Source organism: Syngnathoides biaculeatus, chromosome 12 (genome assembly GCF_019802595.1).
Source record: "Syngnathoides biaculeatus isolate LvHL_M chromosome 12, ASM1980259v1, whole genome shotgun sequence".
Lineage (NCBI taxonomy): Eukaryota > Metazoa > Chordata > Actinopteri > Syngnathiformes > Syngnathidae > Syngnathoides > Syngnathoides biaculeatus.
Genome location: NC_084651.1, coordinates 14,601,650 through 14,622,731, shown reverse-complemented (window position 1 = coordinate 14,622,731; position 21,082 = coordinate 14,601,650). Strand labels below are relative to the sequence as shown.

The 21,082-nt window shown below is 39.5% G+C and overlaps 2 protein-coding genes across 3 annotated transcripts in view; one reads left to right on the top strand and one right to left on the bottom strand.

Annotated features, from left to right (window-relative positions):
- The first annotated feature begins 343 nt into the window (after positions 1-343).
- Positions 344-12,474, top strand: col9a1b (collagen, type IX, alpha 1b). Its single transcript, XM_061837080.1, has 28 exons — positions 344-624; positions 944-979; positions 1,055-1,078; positions 1,170-1,223; positions 1,798-1,851; positions 1,950-1,982; positions 2,065-2,121; positions 2,282-2,335; positions 3,437-3,490; positions 3,579-3,632; positions 3,716-3,769; positions 4,253-4,306; positions 4,378-4,431; positions 4,507-4,560; positions 4,639-4,692; positions 5,176-5,220; positions 5,319-5,372; positions 5,462-5,515; positions 5,611-5,664; positions 7,123-7,194; positions 7,347-7,382; positions 7,477-7,521; positions 7,604-7,636; positions 7,718-7,864; positions 9,254-9,308; positions 10,076-10,264; positions 11,505-11,582; positions 11,656-12,474. The coding sequence occupies exons 1-28, from the start codon at positions 556-558 to the stop codon at positions 11,850-11,852; spliced, it is 1,818 nt and encodes a 605-aa protein (XP_061693064.1). The 5' UTR covers positions 344-555; the 3' UTR covers positions 11,853-12,474.
- A 5,640-nt stretch (positions 12,475-18,114) lies between these two features.
- Positions 18,115-21,082, bottom strand: part of LOC133509779 (collagen alpha-1(XIX) chain) — a 106,336-nt gene continuing 103,368 nt past the window's right edge. For both annotated transcript variants that reach the window (XM_061837128.1, XM_061837129.1), the window contains one exon: positions 18,115-19,407. In XM_061837128.1, the coding sequence (XP_061693112.1) occupies positions 19,229-19,407 (179 nt within the window). In that variant the 3' untranslated portion in view covers positions 18,115-19,228. The remainder of the gene's footprint in view (positions 19,408-21,082) is intronic.

The window sequence follows — 21,082 nt, the reverse complement described above, 5'->3', positions numbered from 1 at the left end:
CAACACCTGGTGAAGGGTCGTAGTGCTGCAGTGCAGTACTGAATATAATTGGCAGGTGTGGAAAATTCCATAATGCATTGCTGCAAACCTTTATCAAATTACTTATGAAAAGGTGGCGACTTGAAAACAAAAGCTTCTCTGTGATCCAGATGCAGTTAGTATCTCCCACTGAGAATCCACAAAGCAGTGTGGAATGGTTCCTTGTTTGGCCTGAGCCAAAGGAATGTTGCTCACTGCTGTCTCCATTCTTGAGTGGTTTGTCCTCTTGACCCACTGCTGGATTCTTGCTACTCTAAACTTTCCCCCTGTGTGCCTCTTTACATTTGGTAGGATTTGACAGAAATGGTGGATTTTAGCAACGCTCGATATTGCACAGTATTATATAATGTAAAAGCTGCTCGAAGGTGCCTCACCCCTTTGATGATCAGTGCTCCTCCCACATGTAAAAGTTATCATGAATGAAGTTACTCTATATTGGTTGAATGCTGAATGTGGACATGTAGCCAGAGAAAAAATGTACTGGCTCATGACAACGTGTGAGTTAATCATGACTGAATGTGTTTTCTGCAGGGTTTGACCGGTCCCATCGGCGAGCCCGGGCCTGACGGTCCCCCCGGACAGAAAGTAAGTGAGTAATGAGGCCCTCACCTCAGAGAACGTCCGGGAAACGAAGCCAAGCTGCTGTCTGCTCTTTTGCCGTGCTTTGCATAAATTCCTCTCGACAAATGAGACCTAATCCTGCAAGTCCTCTGTGTAATCTCCGTGGGGAGGAAAAGCCCGGCATCACTCCTCATTAGTAGAAACATTGCTGGGTCAAGTGTGTGCCTGACTGGCCCAGTCATGTGATAACTATTTAGTCTCACATAGATTGTTTGAAAAAAAAAAAAAAAAATGGAGTGCTTGGATCTAACCATACATTTACTGTGAATGTGTTTGTTTCTAGGGTGAACCTGGAACAGTTGGACCTCGTGGAATTGTTGTGAGTTAAACATCACCTCCAAAACTATGTCAATAAAACAATATGAAATACTCATCACTCTATGGTTCTCCTCAGGGTGTTGGGTCAGATGGACCCCCTGTAAGTTATTCACTATGCTATTAGTCTTACTTGTTTCAATGCTTTTGCATGAAAACAAATTTTTACCTCCATCTGGTTTAATTCTCAACAGGGGCCACCTGGGCCTGGAGGACTTCCGGGTCCACTGGGAAAAACAGGACCGCCTGTAAGTTACAGTTAGTGTTTTAATTAGCCGCTATTAACCACCAAGAGTGAAATTTAGTCCATGTTAGCCTTAAAAGCAACTAACATTCCTTTAAACCTCTTTGGAGGCATGAAGCAGATGATGTGATAAAGTCTGCCACTACTAGAATTTGTTAAATTATTGCAATGTAATATACAGTATTGGCTGTCATAATATGATCTTTGCATTTTAAAGCCCTTCTCACAATTTTGATTTCAAGTGTCGGCGCAAAACACATTTAAAGTAAGTGGGACTTGGAATTCCACTGGATTTCCATCTCCTAGTAAATATTTTTTTCACATCTGACTCATTTTATTGCAGATAATGCTACCTTTTGGCTATCATTGTTTTCACCAAAATGCGTTTCATTTCATAGTTGCTGATTTTGGAGGGAGGTTTTAAAATGCACCTGCATCTCTATTATGCAAATAAAAGGAAAATCATACAAATGGGGGTACAAAGAAGAAACTACAATGACTATCGTTTGGACATTTCATTAAAATGACTTCATTTTGCACTTGGCATATACTTGCTCATACTATTTATTTGAACACAGGGGCCAATGGGTGTGAGAGGGCCACAAGGACCCCGTGGACCAACAGGCCCAAGAGTAAGTGACCTTTTTAATTTGAACCCTAAAATGAAATGATGGCCACTTATACAGTAAGACCTCTTCTAAGTATCAAAAATATTTCTTCTCCGTTGCAGGGGGCAGCTGGCATGATGGGCAGCGTCGACTTGGTAAAATCAATCAAAATGAAAACAAAGACGTTTTATTTTTGTTATATGTTTGAAATTTCTGACATTTTCATCCACTGTTTAGTGTCCTAACTCTTGTCCACCTGGGACCTCCGGACATCCCGGCCTTCCTGGCATGAAGGTGATTTCAAGAGACGAGTCTTGTGTGGTTTTAATGTATGGGACATTGAGCCCAAGCTTTCAACTAGAGCTTCTTATTCCACTCCACAATCAGATGTACTCAATTAACTGGCCTCCTCTGTTTAATTTTTTTTTTAATTATTAACATTTTTTTTCCCCAGGGCCACAAAGGTGTAAAAGGTGAAGCAGGAGAACCTGGCAAACAAGGGCACAAGGTATATATTTGTGTGTATATATGTACGCATACCATATTTCCAAGGTATTGCATTGAGGTTATTCATATTAATCAGGCAAACCACTGCAACACACATTCCACAACATTCTCATATTATTATTTTGTTATTGTTATTATTTTTTGTGCTGCTCTTTGTGAAGAAGAGGCCAGAATGCTTGTGTAATGCTTTGGATATCTGGCGACGCAGCTGGTGTGATTTATTTGAAACGATGTTCAAGCACCCTTTTCCCCAATAATGTCTTCATACACTGACAATATAAAAGGGAAATGAGCTGATCTCTCCATCTACAGGATATGATTCACCATCAATCTCACAATAATGTTGTCTGTCACTTACTAAAGATGAGCCATTATAGGGACCTTTTCCAGTTTTTTTTTTTTTGTCATTTGTTTTTGTTTGAAATGCAGAACCCCTTCCTGTTAACTATCAAATGATGAGCCAGGGAAGATTGCATTACATTCATGTGTTAAATTTACAAAACGCTTCGCTGAGTATACAAATGTTCCATAAAAATTTAGAGGCCTCCGTTGATGTATTCATTCCAATTTCTGATGCAAACAGAGGTAGATGATAAGTTTGAGTGTTCATGCTTTCTTGGAGTTGGCATTAGAAGAATATTGATGTTTCCTCATCAGACGAGCAGAATTGACTCATGCATCAGTTCTGTGATGTAAAACATATGCTGACTTGTTTCATGACGTTTATTTGTTTGGTGTTGTGTACTCATTCATTATCTGCCCCGTGTTGTTTACTTCTTTCAATTACCGCTTCTATTACTTGTAATTAAAAGAACAAATTGCCTTTTTAATGACAGAAAATCTGCAACACTTGAAAGCCCATAACACTTTCTTCCGTATTTAGTATAGAGTCAGCACATTATTTATTTGTAATTAGCAAAGTGGGGCAACAAATTAGAGTTAAATCTGTGGCCTAAAAAAAAGAAAAGGAAAACAGAATTACTGTCCTTGTTTTCCCATTAGCACAAAGCCACATATTTTGTGCCACTGAGAGACATAATTATTGATGTGACTTTATTTTTCTACTGCTGATGATGTTTTTTTTCTTGTGTTTATTCCTAAGGGTGAGGAAGGAGAGCAAGGAGGTCAAGGGGAAGTCGGCTCACAAGGACCAACAGTGAGATTGACTATTTTTGCTCCGAGTATGTGTTGAGTTTTGGTCACGCTTGCTTCTACTCACCTCTTGTCTGTGTGCGTTGTTTCAGGGCGTCCAGGGCATCCGTGGGGCCACAGGAATGATGGGCACTAAGGGAGAGACGGTGGGTGCCCCCACCTTCAGCTTTATTTATTAATTTTTTTGTGGCACTCAAAATGTTAACTTTTAATGTTGATTATCTGACAGGGGGCTCGAGGTCCTGATGGAGCTCCAGGTCCTCAGGGTGTTGCTGGTGCATCTGTAAGTGTTTGTTAATTAATGACTCACTTAGAGGTTCTGCTCGACTTAAGTACACAAACCAAAGTCTGTGAAGGCACGTTTAGAAGAGTTTAACGTGAAAGAAGAGCCTTGACTAAAGCAACAAAAATTTACAGACAGTGGTGAATCCCAGGTTTTCTTTCACTTTCTGCTTCCTGCATAATATGTCCCAACACTTTTTTTCTACATAGTCTGTCATACTTCTGTTTAGGACTCAGCGTGAACACACAAACATCTGTTTATGACTTGTAATGCGTTACCCTAGTCTGCATTACTTTTGAGTTACTCTCCCCTGAAAAACTACGGATCTGAGATTGAAATGTTTAGCATCTTCTAGTATTAGCAAAATGCAACTACTCATGCCTTATCTTACAACATTACAGCAAAAACTGCAATTACCATACTTGCATTACTTTTGTATTGTGTACTCCCAACACTGGGCAAACATGAAGTGTACGATTTCAGGGTGATCCAGGTCAGCGAGGGGTGATGGGTGAGCCTGGGCCTAAAGGTGAACAGGTAGGGTGGCACATCATCAGCGGCATTAGAGTCTATAAAATAAACATTTGAATAAAGGTTTTATTGTTCAGGGTCTACAAGGGCCAAGAGGCATAACAGGCCTGCCAGGACCCAAAGGAGATGCTGTGAGTATGAACATTTTGTCAAAAAGGTTGACAGCGGTCTGTTTATTTAGGCTTACACGTTTTTGTTCTCACTAGGGTTTACCAGGTGTGGATGGCCGTGAGGGTATTCCAGGCATGCCAGGAGCAAAGGTATTAATCCTTCTGTGTATTATTATGATGAAGCATATGTTCCCATCAGATCTTCCTCACTTGTTTGTTTCCTGACAGGGAGGGATTGGGAAGCCTGGACTTCCTGGAGAAGTTGGCCCTCAGGGACTGCCTGTAAGCACGAATCCTAACCTAAGCACAGAGTTTAAGATGACAACTCTGGCGCAAAATAATTCATTGCGACTATTTCTGATGATAACTTGTTCTCTTAGCCATCCCAAAAAAAAAAAAAAAAAAAAAAAAAAAAAACCACTGGCATGATGTTAAACGCACATCCTTGCACACATATGCTACGAGACAGTAATTACATTCTCCTGGGCACAAGAGTGAGAGCAGCGCTTTTCCCAGCCTCTAATGTGTGAGAAGCTTAATGAAAGGCACTAATGGGACTCAACTCGACTGTGACAGTGTTTAGCCAAGATTGTGCCTGTGTTAACGTCGCCACCCGAATTAAACCCCACATGAGCTGTGATCAAGACGTTTTTAAGCAACTTATTTGGGCGAATATCTCAGACAAATATACTTAATCCATCTGGGTGGGAACATGGAAGTGAATATCTTTTTAAAATGGATTTTGGATGTTATTCTGTGTTTTAGGGTTTGCCTGGCTCACCCGGACAAAAAGGACAGGGTGGCCCTAAGGTTGTGTGCTTGATTCATGATTACACATCAGTTGTTTGTATCTTTCATTCATATTTTAAATGAAATTGTCACAATGTGACTGCTTTTTTATGCTTCAGGGAGATGCTGGTCAAACAGGCTTCCCGGGAACGATGGGTTCGGCCGGAAAAATGGTGCAAGCGCACAAACTTATGATCCAGCAAGACTTGTTTTCCACCAACTGTTAACAAATCGCCAAACTACCCCAATCTTTTCTCTACAGGGCGAACGCGGGGAACAAGGCGAGGCTGGACCCGTTGGACCCATTGGTGAACCTGTGAGTATTTATCCTGGCTTGATTTGAATGCTTTTAATTAAATTAAAAGTCACAGGACCCTCTTTGATATTGTTGATCCTCGTCTATGCTTGCAGGGAGAATTGGGAGAACAAGGCCCAGTGGGTCCACTTGGCAAGCCTGGTACCAGGGTAAGATATTGGCTAATGAGCAAATACAGTATCTATTTCATTTCATATTCTTTTTTGGAATACATTTCGTGGGTACTGAGATTGCTTCATTTAATGTAATTTATTTTATTGGAGCTGCGACTGGGCATAATATCCAAATTAATTCAAATGTTGACGCTACAGGGGTAAACTGGTTTGCACATCCGTCTCACAGATCTGAGGACCAGGGTTCCTACCCACCCTGTTTAAAGTTTGCATGTTATCTCCATGCCTGTGTGGGTTTTTTTCTGGGTACTCTGGTTTCCTCCCACATCCCAAAAAGATGTATGGCAGGTTCTTTGAAGACTCTAAATTGCCCGTAGGTATGACTGTGAGTGCCAATAATTGTTTGTTCCTATGGTCCCTGCGATTGGCTGGCGGCTTCAGGGTGTAGCCCACTTCTTCCCCAGAAACACCTGGGACAGCTCCAGTATGCCTGCGACCGTAGTGCAGAAAAATGTTATGGAAAACTAATGAGTGAATGAATTTAAGTGTTTATTTTAATTTAATTTAAATTTGATTTAGAACATCAAGGGATAATTGAATTATTTGGTTGGAACCAGTGCTTGTATTCAACATGCTGTTGCGTTTAGATTTAGTTCCTTCCTGGCTGTTGCCCCTGTCGATTTTGTCGTAATCGAATGGCTCTCAGATGAAGTCTACTTTCACAGTGAGGGGAGAGAAGGCTGAAAGGGTCCTGTGTTCTCCTAACATTCCTCACAGATCAAATGGGAGACATAGACTGAAAATTGGCTGCCATGCTTGGCCAGCTGTGTTAATCCACTTTTTTTTTTTTTTATGGACTCATGTAAAATAATGATTAAAAAAATAATGTTCAACAAGCAATGTCTTTGGAAGTTTTGATAGAAGTAAGAATATCATACATGCATTACACATTGCAATCCATGGATTAAAAAAAGAGTTAGACAGCGTAGACTTATTGTCCGCCCAAAAGTGAAAGGAAGAAATAATTAAGTAATTATTTTTATTGTACATTTTTTTTCCATTTGCTGAAGAGAAAGTCACAATTCGCAATTAAAAAAAATGGACAGCAACTAAATTATATAAACATTTTAATAATTTGTAACAACTATGGGTTTTGTTCATAATGTTAGTATGTCACTTTAGTTCTCATTTATTGTAGTTGTAGTTGTATATTCCATAATAAAGAGAGTTGTTTGTAATGTTTTGTCCCTTGTATAAATCATTGCAAACACAGAAACCGTTTACATTTTTTGTCTCTTTTAATTCTCATCCCATAAAGTGTCCGTTTTAAAGGTGTTCCAAATTCTGCTTCAAGCAACATCTTTTATGTTAACTACTTTACTTCAAATTCAATTAACATATCAAGACACTTTATTATAATTATTTTTTATTCTAAATGTTTGTCAATTCTGTGTACAAATATACCTTTTAATTGCTCTTGTGGGTTTGTGGCAGGGATCCAAAGGTGACCCCGGACTTCCTGGTCTTCCGGGCCCCCCTGGTGTTCCTGGAGTAAAAGGAGAAAGGGTACGGGATACAAAAAAAATCATCACAGGACGATTGTTTTGATCATTATTTTTATTGTTGAGATGATTATTACTCAACAAACGCAGCGTTGCCTCCAAGGACAAATGCACACTCACACCTGCAGCAAAGCTCATTTGTCTTGTCGATTACAGGGTGAGCGAGGAGAAGCAGGACCCAAGGGAGACCAGGTATGAAATCTTGATTATTTCATGTTTTAGCTATAATGATGCTGAACCCCCCCCCCCCAAAAAAAAAAAAAAAAATGATTGCACATTTTTTCAGGGTCCACAAGGGGATGAGGGAAACCCTGGAGAGAAAGGAGATGATGTAAGTTCTTCGGCAAATATAAACACTTTCAGCAAAAGCGCAGTTTTTTTTATTGTTTTCCTATTTGCTATTTGTTTTGAAGGGTGAACCAGGAGAAGGGGGTGCAAAGGGAGAGGTGACCACCATTGCAATGTCTTTATTTTAATATTCGAAGAATTGTTCAATTCATTGGTGATGCTATGGATTATTCGTCAAGACTGGGAATCCCGGCGAGCCTGGCAGAAGAGGTCCAGAGGGAACTCGAGGCCAGCCCGGAATCGAGGGTCCGCCCGGCTCACCTGGCCCACGTGGCATGCAGGGGAACAGAGGTCCACCCGGAGTCCGAGGAACACAAGGTCCTGCGGTAAGTATAAAACAATTTCTCTACAAAGTATGTACAGTAGTACATCTTCAGGAATACAATGAAGAGGAATTGGGCTGTTAAAAGGTACTTTTCGGCAACCTTATATATAAAAAAAGAACACTTAAAATTCTCATACTTTGGCTGTTTCAACCTCCTTAGAGTAACTCTCTCTCACATGGATTTTTTGTAGGATTAAAGTGTAATTTCATTTAAAACAAACAAACAAACAAAAAAAAAACCCACCTTGATTTTGTTATATGCATCTCCAGAAAAAAATCCCTCAGGCAGTTACTTCTGTTTGACCCAGTTTCAAATTTGCTTTGTCCATACCTGACTTTTCCTCTGATTGGTTGCTTCCGTGTAGAAGACCCACTTGCGAGCGCACACGTATTGTTACGCTGACAACGCTGGCTCGGGAGTTATCTGCGTCACTATTTGTTAGTGACGTAGAAAACCTCCAAAAATTCAAATGACCTGATTTCAAGCCTTCCACTAGAAAAATGTCTGGAACTTAGGAATTTGTGGACAGTTTTAATTTCTATTTTGCACATTTACCAAGGCACCACAGAGATAATATAACATCATGAGTATATTTTTAAAATGTGTGATAAGCTCATTCTGGAGCGTTTTCATTCAAGCCTTCCATTCCTGTTGGATTTTTGGATGATACAGTCATCTCAGAATTGCAGTACCAGGGGAAAGTTGACAAAAGTAACTCATATATATACTCATAATGCACTTTTTTTTTAAATTGAACTACTAAAATAGATGAAACCTTTTATGACATTCTAATGCAACAAGAGCCACCAGTATTTTACTTTTAATTTTTTGGTCCAATTTCTGGTTGAACTATCAGAATGCGAGCATCCGCATTGTAATATGGAAAGTCTACGGTTTAATATTAGTTCATTTTGTTTTGTTTTGATAGTCAACTTTAGCTGTATAGATGTATGTAGCACGAGCTTGCATCACAGTCTAATTTCCTGTTCCATGGTTATCATCACTTTTCCCCTCATTTTAGCAGTGCCTGGTGTTAAGTTGATATCAGAAGAAGGCAGTTTGAACTTAGAATTGTACAACTTTAGAGGTTTGATGTTATGGCAATACATAATGTTCTATTTCAGTAAGTTTTGGTGCAAGTTTAATGTGGCGGTTGAATGGAAAATGTTTCTTAAAAGTTTTGTTTAGGCCGTGGAAGCGATGACCCCTCGTTTGCCTGACAACCGGTCGTACTCCATTTAAAAATCAATAAAAGCTGTCCGTCTCCCCTCTCTCAAGAGTCTTTAGATGTGATCGTGACTACAAAGAGGAAAGAAAATCTTTGATCAGCCTGGGATGATGGAGTGTTTTTTGGTGTCTTGAATCACTCCGCTACCGTTTGTGTTACAGGGTAAAGAGCCGAGCGACCAGCACATCAAGCAGGTCTGCATGCGAGTCATGCAAGGTAAGAAGCGGTGACCCCTTCCATCACCCCCTCGTGCCTCGTTTATGACGTGAATCTCGGCCGCCATGCCCGCCGACACTTGTGGACATATTGCAGCGCTGGCCCTTCGCTGTCACAGCGATCAGGACACTCCACACAGTTCACGCACAGGGAAGAGAAGGTTTCATAAGCAAAACATGAAATAAGCCTCAGACTGTGTTTATTTGATGGATGAAAGATCTCCTCGTTTCACCTCGAAAGAAATGTTCCAGCAGAAGCCACAACCTCTGTTCTCTTTATTCTTTTGCTCTTGTGTCTTCCAAACTCATCTCCTGGAGTCATTACTTTTTTATAGCAGAGCTGCTGAAAAATTAATTACACCTCCAGCAGACCTCGGCTTGGAGGCAAAGAGAGTCAGCACCAGGGAAGGCAATGTTTTAAAGGAACAGTCAGGCTGCATGCACTGCATGAATTCTCAGCAAGAGCCAAGGAAGTGCAAGATATCAGGCGGCAGTCACAGGAGATTAATATTGGATCATTTGCAGCGTGATCTTACATTTTCAGTGGCTTATTGCTGTTTCAAAAAGTATAGTCTCTTTTCTGTGCAATTTACGGGGGCATCTGTTGAAATGCAGGAGAAGATCTAAGGATTTTCCTGATTTTTTTGCTCCTGCTTCGCTCTGAATTGAACCCACAAAAGCATGGAGAACGCCCCCGTGAGGCTTTGAGCCAACATAACATTGGTGCATGTCATGAATTTCATTTTCTCATCATTTTGACTCCAATAGAACAACTGGCCCAGTTGGCTGCTAGTTTGAGAAGACCAGAGTCCGGTGCTGCCGGCTTACCTGGCAAGCCTGGACCCCCGGGTCCTCCTGGGGCTCCTGGAGACAATGGTTTCCCTGGACAGGCGGGGGCAAGAGGACTTCCAGGACTCAAAGGACCACCAGGACAGCTTGGAGCAAAAGGACATAAAGGTAACCCAGAGTGCACACCTTTACCAAGATTGAACATAAAAAACGTTTGAAAATTTGTCCAGCTATGTAGCAGCAGGCCACCAAAACTCGCTTGACGGTTTCATTCTAACTCAAATGGCAAAAATTAAAAATAAGCTTTAACAGAAAATCATTGCTTGCTGTTACATTGTTAGTGACCAGACTACTTCCTGGTTTGAGGATTATTATGTTAAATGGGGGACCGTACAATATGTAGGCATGTATTTATTTATTTTATAGTTGGGCAGATAGAAATGTTCCATTGAGACTAAAACAACACAGCTAAGATGTAAAAAAAGTGAATGAAAAAAAAGATTACTGTATTTGTGTGTCTTTAATTTACCAAGCAGGCTACTTTGTGGTTAATAGAGGAGGGTGTTCGATGGTGAGACTGCACTATTTCTGATTATATTTGTGTCAATTTTTGTTATTTTATGAATAACTGAGCTCCCTTAAATAGTTTTATGTAATATAACATTCTAACCAATAAATACACCAGCAATTATGATCTCAAAAAACTTGAATATAATTTTGAACTCATTTTACAGCATTAACATTAACCATATAAATAACTTTTATTTTAAGAAATATGCACAGGAAGAGTGCATGCACTGTAAATACACACGACGAACAACTCAGGCTAAACTTCGCTCTTCCCCAACAAAAATCGTAGTTGAGCCAAATCACTTCAAGAATATTACATTGAAATCAATTCCCATCTTGTGGCATTGCCGGGCTTTAGCCTGAGCACAAAAACAGCAAACTCGTGAATTATTTAGCAAATAACAAAGGCTAGGTTCTAAAGATTATTTGCAAATAGGTGAATTCACAATTTGTGGGGGGAACACAATCACATTCAGCACTGTTGTGACTCAAAGGGCAAAGGGGGCAAATATCCTGGAAGAAATGAATCAAAACCTAAATGAATTAAAATTAAAAAAGCCTTTTTTTTTCCTTGTTCATTTGTTAATTAGCAGGCTATTTTCTGGTTCAAGGAAAACTAGAAAGTTCAGACTCAAGAGATGACCATTTGCATTATGGGACGGAAGAAACATTATTATCCAGATTTAGAAAGTTATAAGAAAATGAAGTCTTTAGTTTTATTTCCTCAAGTGTAATTTTTATTCAATAGGTCCTGCTACACGATGAAAAGTGATAAGGAAATGTTTCATATGTAGCCGTACGTAGTTTGGCATCATCATCTGATGTTTGCCACTTGCAGGTGAAATGGGTGACAGAGGCTCACGAGGACCCACAGTTCGAGGGGCCAAAGGTCAGCAAGGACCTCCGGGACTCCCTGGTGAGTAAACGTTAGTGGAAATACTACAAGTTATGAATGTCATAGCATCTAAGAGGAACGTATGCGCTTACAGGTGAGGCCGGGAAACCAGGCTACGGTCAGGACGGCCGCGACGGCCAGAGGGGACCCCCCGGTCTTCCGGGACAGCCCGGTGTACCTGGACCGCCCGGTGCAGCCGGTCCTAATGGTTACTGCGACCCGTCCTCCTGCAACTTATCGGCGGGCGCTCAGCGTGTGGATGTGAAGGGACCTCCGATTGCAAGGAACTAAAAGCCACTCGGGGAGAGACAGGGACTATTGGATTAGAACATTTTTCATCCCAGGGGTTTGTGGTGCCTCCCATCCATTAACCTCTCATCTTGTCTTGACAAGGTCCACCACAAGACCCCCGCCTCCATTAAAAAAAAAAAAAAAAAAAAAAACAGAAGAAAATAATTTTGATCTGTTGCCAAAATCAATTCTGATCTTTTTTTTTCCTACCTGTTTTTATTTTCCCAGAAAAGTAGTTAGATTTTTCAGACCGCATTCTCCCTATTTACATTTTTTTCATCCTCATGTAAAAACAAAAAGAATCCCCCCTCCAAAAAAAAAAACCAGGGAAATGCAAAGAAAAGCCCTTCCATTTTCTTGCAAAAAATATCACCCCAAATGAATCTGGATGCCTTTTTGTGTTGTATATGGTAATTTATCAAAGAAAAGTGTTTTTTTTTTTAACAACTGTCCATGTCAGAATGTTTTTGCAGTTGCAAATAAAAAGGACAGACTTCAGTGTATGTTGTAAATCTGTAAAAAAAAAAATGTTTGAATTGTGGTTAAATACTGTATGTTTCCTATAAAACAACCTAATGTGACATTTTGCCTCATTGAACAGAACAACAATAATACATTTGAATAATGAGTGCAATGGTTATCAATATAACAAATAAAAAAATACACACAACACTGTGTTTATTTATTCTTTATGCTAATTTGCAGTTATTCATGAAAATAGAAAAAATATATCTCAAGATTGGACATTGTTTTTAAAAAAATCTCTTAAATACAAACCAATACAATCTGATGATAATACTTGATAAACATTTTTTAAACATAATATTCTGATTAATTTTCAGTTTGCACTTATTCAAAATAAGTTTTGCCATGACTGGCTCTCCCAAGGGCTTTTTTCCCCCTACTACTTGTCCACCAGGTTTTGAGACAATAACTTAAAAATTGCAGGAATATTAATTATATGACGACATACAGTACTGTGTGGACAAAGGATTACATGTAGTAAAGCAGTAATCTTTGGCTTTAAGATAATGAATGACCTAATAACTTGCATTTTTTTGTACACAGATCTCTGATATTGTTCTGTATGAAAAACTAAATCTATAAAATACTTTTAACATATAATAAAATATAGAATTAAAATAAAATAGTTGATTAAACAAGTGCAAATTCAGTACAATAAAATAAATGTGTAACCTCCAATTCAATTTGAAATCAGTATAAAACTGTTTTTTTTTAAATGTAAATTTATTCCCAAAACGCAGTTTTGAAACATTAAATTAACTTTTCAGTCATGTCATTTAGGGCATGAAATACAAAAACACGCAACAAATTAAAGCTCTGAGTAACATTTATTGCACACAAGTAAGGCAAATATCAGGTCAGATCAAGAAAATGCTGCAAAAAAAGATGTAAAAGAGAACTTCTGCTCACGGTAACCACAAACAAATGAAACTCACTAAACAAGATTTGGTGTGAAAACATCAAAATCAAAAATTGATAATCACACATCGAACACAGTGAGGTAGATGCCGAGGCAAAAAAAAATAAAAAAAAATGAGGACAATAAGACACTCAGTCAGACACTAGCCCATCAACTAAATTTTCTATGACAGCGGGCGGCAGACATTTTTAATGTGAGAGAGCATAACGAGATGCTGATCCATACTCCCCTCATGACTATATTAGTCACATGATTACATGAGATTTTACGACAGAATAACTTTCGGTTTGGGGTGATGGAAAAGAAAATATCAGCAGTTGATTGAAATGTTCCAATAAATGATACAACAACAAATGCACTCTTTTATTACAGTTGTTACAGTAAAATAGATCTGCACTAAAATGCTGTTGAAGTGAATTGTGACATCAGGGTGTACTTTTTTGTCCTCCCACTTTAGCTCAGCCAAATTGAAGTCACATTAATGTTAAGTGTACACTCATAAGAACCTCTCAGCAGTTACAATAGAGGGAGAACAGAAAGTTCAGGTTACATTTTGTGCCATCAGAATCCCATCAAGGTCAGTTTGACTGCCTTAGAGAGAAGCCCACTCAGAGGAACATGATGAAAAAAAAAAAAAAAAAAAACATGATGGGAACAAACAAAAAAGCAAACAAAACCACAAGCCAGTTTGAAGCCCGAAGTCCTTCTTTTCCTTTAAACGTTTTCACTCATGTCCAGCAGGGGTCTCTTTAGACACATGAATGAAAACTTCGACTATTGTAAACCTCACTTGCTGCTGTACAACCCAGCTGACATGCTCTAAGTACAAAACAAATACTCATATGGTGTCTAGGATGTGACACTTGGGAGGAACAGGAAAAGAAACATGATTAAAAATCTGAATGAGGAGGAGAGTCCTTTAGAAACTCAGTCTCAACATTTGTATAATATTGAATACAACAAGACACATTGCACATTAAAGCAGTGGCCTCAATTCTACATAAGCCCGACCTAGAGACCCCGAATGAAAAAAAAAAAAAAAAAAAACCCAAAGTGGCTCAACGATGTGCCTGGATATACTTTTACTTGAGACATCGCCATGGGTAGTGATTCATAATTTTTACTGTCACACACCAGACTGCAGAGGAGATATGGCATCGGGAAAGCTGCTGGATGACACTCCATGTCTGCGGACTTTGTGTGAAGAAATCATCCATCCATTCACCCATCCATCCATTTTCTGTTTGCCACATATCCTCACGAGGGTTGCGGGGAGTGCTGGAGCCTATCCCAGTTGTGAACGGGCAGGAGGCGGGGTACACCCTGAACTGGTTGCCAGCCCATTGCAGGGCAGATCGAGACAAACAGCCACTCTCACAATCACACCTATGGGCAATTTAGACTGTCCAATAAAGAAATGAATGAATGCACGTGCTTTCTGCAGGTTTTCTTGCTTCCTCCCACTTTCAAAAAAAAAAAAAAAGTATGTTTGGGTAATTAGACACTCTAAATTGCTCCTAGGTGTGATTTTGAGTGTTGCTGCTTGTTTCTATATGCCCTGCAATTGGTTGGCAACCAGTTCAGGGTGTACCCCGCTCTTGGCCGTTGACAGGTGGTAGGCTGGATAGGCTCCAGCACTTCCTGCAACCTTTGTGAGGATAAGTGGCTAAGAAAATGGATGGATGGATGTTTGGTTCACTGAAGCCCGTAAATTGCCCATCGGTGTGAATGTGAGTTTTAATGGTTCTTTTTCTACTTTATCTATGTATCATGTGATTAACAGGTGTCCAATCTAGTCTAGCCCTAGTAGCCCAAAATTAGCTCAGCCCTAAGGCTCTGACGCTTCGACCTTTCTGTGTGGACTTTGCATGTTCCTCCCGTGATTGCTTGGTTTTTGTCTTTCGTGTACTTCGGCTTCCTCCCATATTTCAAAACCATGTACATTAGGTTAACTGGAATACTCCAAAGTTTGGAGTCCAAGCTGTCCGTAGGTGGGAGTCAACGGTTGTTAATTTTCTGTATCTGTTTCAGCATGCGATTGACTGGTGACCAGTTCATACGGTAATATAAAGAAGACTACAGACATATCAGTATTATAAAATTAGCATCATGGCTGCTTCAAAGTGTACAATCAGTGAAATGAAAACAAGTTTAGAAAAACGCAAATAAATAAATCAATATCTTCCAGTCTTAAGAATATGAAATGAAAAAAGAACCTGGATCTTAGTGTCAACATGTCAAGTAGAGGAGGAAGTACAATTCATGAACACATTTAGCGGAGTGCTCCGATTACTTTGGCGCCGTTGTAAAGCAAAATATACAAAATAGATCAGAGGAATCATCATCATCCCCAAACACTGTAAACAAAACACAACAACAATTTAAATAAAAAAAAGCCACACAAAGCAGCAACCTTTCTAATCGTGTACGACTTAGAACCTTAACACATCGTTAAAATGATGACTTGCTAGCGTAATTACATCATCAGGTCCCATTACAACCCCCATCAGCAAGAAACAAAATGAATATCCAAAAATACTCATCACTAATTAGAGTGGCATACAACTGAGAGTATTTACACATCAAATTTAAAGTGTATCAAGGAACGGAAGGGACACCGTAAACAATAAATAAAGTTACCGCAATTAAGTTCCCGAAAATGTTAACTAAATTGCATTTTTACACAAATAGTAGTTCAATAAGTCAACATTTTGAGAAAAGCACATAAATAGAAAGCACAAAAGAAATCAGATGACACTTAAATCAACATTTTACGAAAACTAAGCTGTAATATCACTAGAATAACGCCACATAGTTATAAGAAAGAATTTTACAAGAATTAAGTTGTAATGTTAAAAGAAACACAGAACATGAGAGTTGAAGCCAGAAAATCATATCCATTGTGCAAAAACACACATTTCATTTTTTTGTCTCTCTGTCTGAACTCAAATCAGACTAAACTTCTGTTTCAGGTCAGTCAGGATCACCAAAATCATCTAATTTTGTGATATGCCACAATTACTTTGAGAATTGTATATTATTTTCTTTGAGGTCAAACGTTTACATACAGTTCCTTAGTATAGAAGAGCACTTTCTTTGAACTGCATGACTTGCGTCAAACATTTTGGGTACCCTTCCACAGCTTCAGACAGTACTCTCCCATTCCTACACACAGAAACTAGTGTAACTGAGTCAGGTTTGATTCTCACATACCGGGCCAAAACATGTTCATCTCTGGGAAAGAGAGCTCACCTCTTTCCTAAGTGGTTTGATGGTTGGACATTCCCATGATGTTTATACATGCTTTTAATTGTTTGAACAGATGAACGTGGCACCTTCAAGCATCTGGAAATTGCACCCAAGGATGAGCCAGACTTGTGGAGCTCCATGATTCTTTCTCTGATTTCCTGGACGATTTATTTTGGTTCCACATTATTTCACACAAGGAAGCAGAGTGTTTACGGTGTGGCCTTAAATACATCCCTAGGTTTGCCATCAATTACCGTAATTTCTGGCCTAAAGCCGCAACTTTTTTTCAGACGCTTTCAACCCTGGCTAATTTGTGCATTTTTTCTAATGGCCCGGAGGGGGCACTCGTGCAGGAAAGGTAAGAGTGAGACTGGTGGAATATTTGTGCCGAGGAAGTGACTTCTACCGGTATGTTTTTTTTAACTGGCCTTGTTAGCGCTGCGCTAACATTAGCGCTGTGCTCCCCTGTTGCTGCTGTGTTACTGACATGTCTCAGTGACTTTTACCAGTATGTTTTTTTTTAAACCAGGCCTGTTCGTGCTACCGTGTTGTTGCTATGTTAAGATAAGATAAGGGATTAAAACTTTGAAAACGCTTTCTGTGTACCATATTTCTTTGTAAATATCTCGCGTTCCAATGTGGGTTTCAATGTGGGCACTTGTGGCTTTTACTCAACTGCGGCGTATGTATGTACCAAATGGTATTTCCTTTACAAAAGTACTGGGTGAGGTTTATAATCCGATGTGCCCTGTAGGCTGGAAATTACCGTAATTCACATTGCCATTTAACCTATCAGGAGCTTCCAATGCCATGACCTCATCATCTGGATTCCCCCATGTTCTTTAAAGACATAGTACTTTTTGTGTAAGCTTGGGACCTCGAAGAAAATAATAAACAACTCTCTATAAAATTCTCTCAGTATTGTGGTGTTTTACAAAATTGAATAATATTGGGGATCCTGCCTGACCCGAAACTGGAGAGGTTAATTTGATTTGACTTCAGACAGTGAGACAAAAAATAAATAAATGTGTTTTTGTAAAGTGTATGTAAACTTCTGGCTTTAAATGTATATTAAAGTCATCATCTTTTTAGAGTGGAGAAGTGTGTTGACAATAATAAAATTTAATGAAAAATAAATTATGTTATGTTATGTTATGAGAACAAAGTTACATTATAATGTAAGAAAAGCTGTAATGTCCTAGAAAAGAAAGTGGTACAAAGAAGTCATTTTCCTGAAAATAAAGTTTTTACATTAGCGTATGAGTGTTACTGCATGCCTGCTTAAAAGGAGGTCTGCTGTAATATCACAAAATGTTAAAATATTGTGACTACAGTAATGAAGTTGTTAAACTACAAGAACAAATTCAAAATGAAAAATTAGTACTATCATGAGAAAAGAAGAAAAGTTGTTTTACAAGCAGAAATTCTAACTTGAACTTTGTGGTCAGAATATGAAGACTTAATGTAATGCCTTTATTTTGATTACTAAAGCTGAAAAAAGTCAACGTCACTCATTACAACTTTATTCTGCTAATAATAGAGCTTTCAGTTTATGTGAATGTGTGTGTGTTTTAATTTTTTTTTTTCAACTATTTTGAGTGTGGAACCTTTATAGCCCTAAAACTGTCATGAAGGTGAATTACACCAACCTCATGAAAAAAACTTTGAAAGAAAACAAATTGTTTTCTTCGTGTATAACTAACTGCCCTCAATATGTTTTTCCCCTGTTTTTCTGCACACCCAGTTGCCATGGCAAAGCTAATTCTGGACTGATATACCAGTAAATGGGAAGACATATTTAGATTATTTCAAAAAAATGATTATCATGCACGATGCAAATCACTTTATAATAAAACTAAGCTACCCCACACTGATACATAAATGGGTTACTCCACATTCCAGAAAAAAAAGAGTTCCTTTTAATACATTCTTTAGGATCACGGCACAAAAATAATTCTATATTAGACACAGTGGATGGACTTTGGTTATACATAAGGCGCTGTATTCTTTTTTCCCCCATAAGAGTTTTTTTTAATTTTAGATGTTTGCTCCCTCTCTCTCTCCAACGCGCTTCTATTATCAGAATATTATTCAAATGAGATGGGTCACCCCTGGCTCTGCAGTACTCTGATAACGAGGAGTTCCACAGGGCGACGGCTCAACGTGAAGACCACTGCGCAAAGTCGACAGAAGTTAAGAGCGCCTAATTCTCTCAAAGGCGCACATGAAACAAACATTCAGCTAATCTCATTCTTTGTCGTCTTTCGAACGCATGTGTGCGCAAGCAAACACACGTGTGCACAAACACACGCACGATCTACCTTCTGCTAGCACAACATCTTATCTGAACGAGAACAGAAGGGTGCATAGCCATGCCAATTAAGGAGACAAACAAATAATTAATATCATGTTATTCCGACGGGGTTGAAAGTGACTAAACAAAGTCATTTCATAGTCTTGAGAGATGTAATGAGTGTTGACAAGGAATGCATTACATCACAGCAGGGAAAGGGGCAGGTGAAAACAAGACCTAACATAAAAGTACGGCTTTGCAAAATAAAATAAAAACAATAATAATAATTTAAAAAATATACTGTATTTAAAACAAGCCCATTAGCAATGTCACAAAAAGGCCCCTACTGCATCCAAGTGTTGGTTGGACAGACCCGGTGGAGGACACCAATCACGCTGTCGCTCCTTTCTTATTGCGGATAGCGTCTGGCTGCACAAGTGAGCTTGGAGCAGGATGGCCCGAGGTTGCGCTGCGCTCAAACCCATGACAGTCACCTGGGTCGCATGTCCCCACTGGTCCACGGGGCCCGGGAGAGCCACGAGGACCCTGGGAAGTTGCACCAGGAGGGCCTTGATGAAGGGAAACAAAAAGGAGGGATGTCATTATAGGCCTTTGCAAGCCACAATTCCTGAGCCTCATTTAACGCTTTTATCCCTTTATTGTGGGTCCCTGCGGCTTTGGAAAATAAATATGTATTTAGTTCAAATTAGTTTTGTATTTGTAATACGAAATTTGAAGATCATGCTCCTCTGGTAATACTAAAAAAATGTTCTTCTAAATATGCATCATAAGCATTGATGTGCGACATCTGGCACCAGGATTTGAGGTATCCGACCCCCCGTAGTAGGCAAGCCATGGATAAATCCAAGAAAAGAAATGTTTCTGGAGAAATGCTTTTAATGCTACATGCTACATGAACTCTGTTAAAAACGAACATCGCTTGCACCCGGCAGATGACAACAGGTGTGAAAAAGAAGGTGACGGCCGGTGTCTCAGTGTCCTGATGTGCCAGTGTAGGACACAGAAATAAAAATCACAATACACAGCACACAAGGAATTTGTCGCCGGCAGTCGTTGCTGCCCTGGAATGACATTCATGTTGAGTACTGAGAAGAAGAACAAACAAATAAACTATTCGATTAATAGGAACTGAGCCTCATAAGAGAGTCACAGTTGTGCAAGATGCAGAGTCTTTTTCATTTCGAACAGTTTAGAGTGCGTCAACAGCCCGCATTATGTTAAGATTATACAGAGTACCCTTACCTGTTTGCGGTTCACCGTTATAGTCCAGTGCAATGGTACCACATTCTTATCATCTTATCATTGCAGATACGCATATAACATGTTGCTAAGCAACTGTGTGAAAATGCAATCCAAATAGCTCTTTGTATTTTGCATTGCATACGTTACATGGAGCATACACACTCATGCAAGGTCCGCCCGAGCGTGCCTACACTTGCTCTTACAGAGCATCGATTAAGCCTTCAATTAAATAATCCATCTCATAGGTAGGCCGATCACATTATATCAGAGAAAATTGGCACAAAACTAGAATCAAACATCTTGGCGTGTCCCCTCTCCCTATCCTGCAACCACACCTTGGCCGTTGCATCATCCCCACCATACATCGCCTGCCTAATGGCTCACACCAGACTGTCTTCAGCTTTGGCTTTATTATCCCATCACTATTCAGACAATTTAAATGTAGCGTGGAACAGTCCCAAGGTTACACTTCGTAGTTCAAACAAAATACCCAGGAAAAAAATGCTGTTGTTTTATGTCCGACTGTCTTTGAGACTATGTGTCACCAGGAATCTACTAGAAAATGAGTGAGTTGGAGGGACTGGGGCCACTGGAAGGAAAAAGAGGATTGCGAGGATGATGGCAGACGTTGAGAGAAATGCCTAAATCAAACTGTGACTCCCTGGTTCCAAAATTCCTGTTCCTGTTATCATAATAACGGTACTATAACAATAATACTGCGACTGACTGCCAACCAGTTGAGGCTCTACCCTACCAATCACCAAAGTCAGCTGGGATAGGCTCCTGCTCCACTGTGAGTCTAATGAGGACAAGCGCTATGGAGACTGGATTGATGGACTGATAACATGATAAAGACAACGGAATCCAATATACACGATTCCCAGGCTGACACACGGAGGAGAAGTGATCGGCTATATAACTTAACAGAGTCGGCCATCTCTTGTTCTCTTTTAAGTAACGTCACTCTCATTGACAGTGTAA

What these genes read in the sequence shown, in the direction of transcription:
- col9a1b (XM_061837080.1), top strand. Translation starts at nt 556, where the DNA reads ATGTGTTTTCTGCAGGGTTTGACCGGTCCCATCGGCGAGCCCGGGCCT. An exon ending in GTGGACCAACAGGCCCAAGA is followed by an intron (nt 1,852 to 1,949) that starts GTAAGTGACCTT and finishes TCTCCGTTGCAG; the next exon opens with GGGGCAGCTGGCATGATGGG. An exon ending in CTGGAGTAAAAGGAGAAAGG is followed by an intron (nt 7,195 to 7,346) that starts GTACGGGATACA and finishes TGTCGATTACAG; the next exon opens with GGTGAGCGAGGAGAAGCAGG.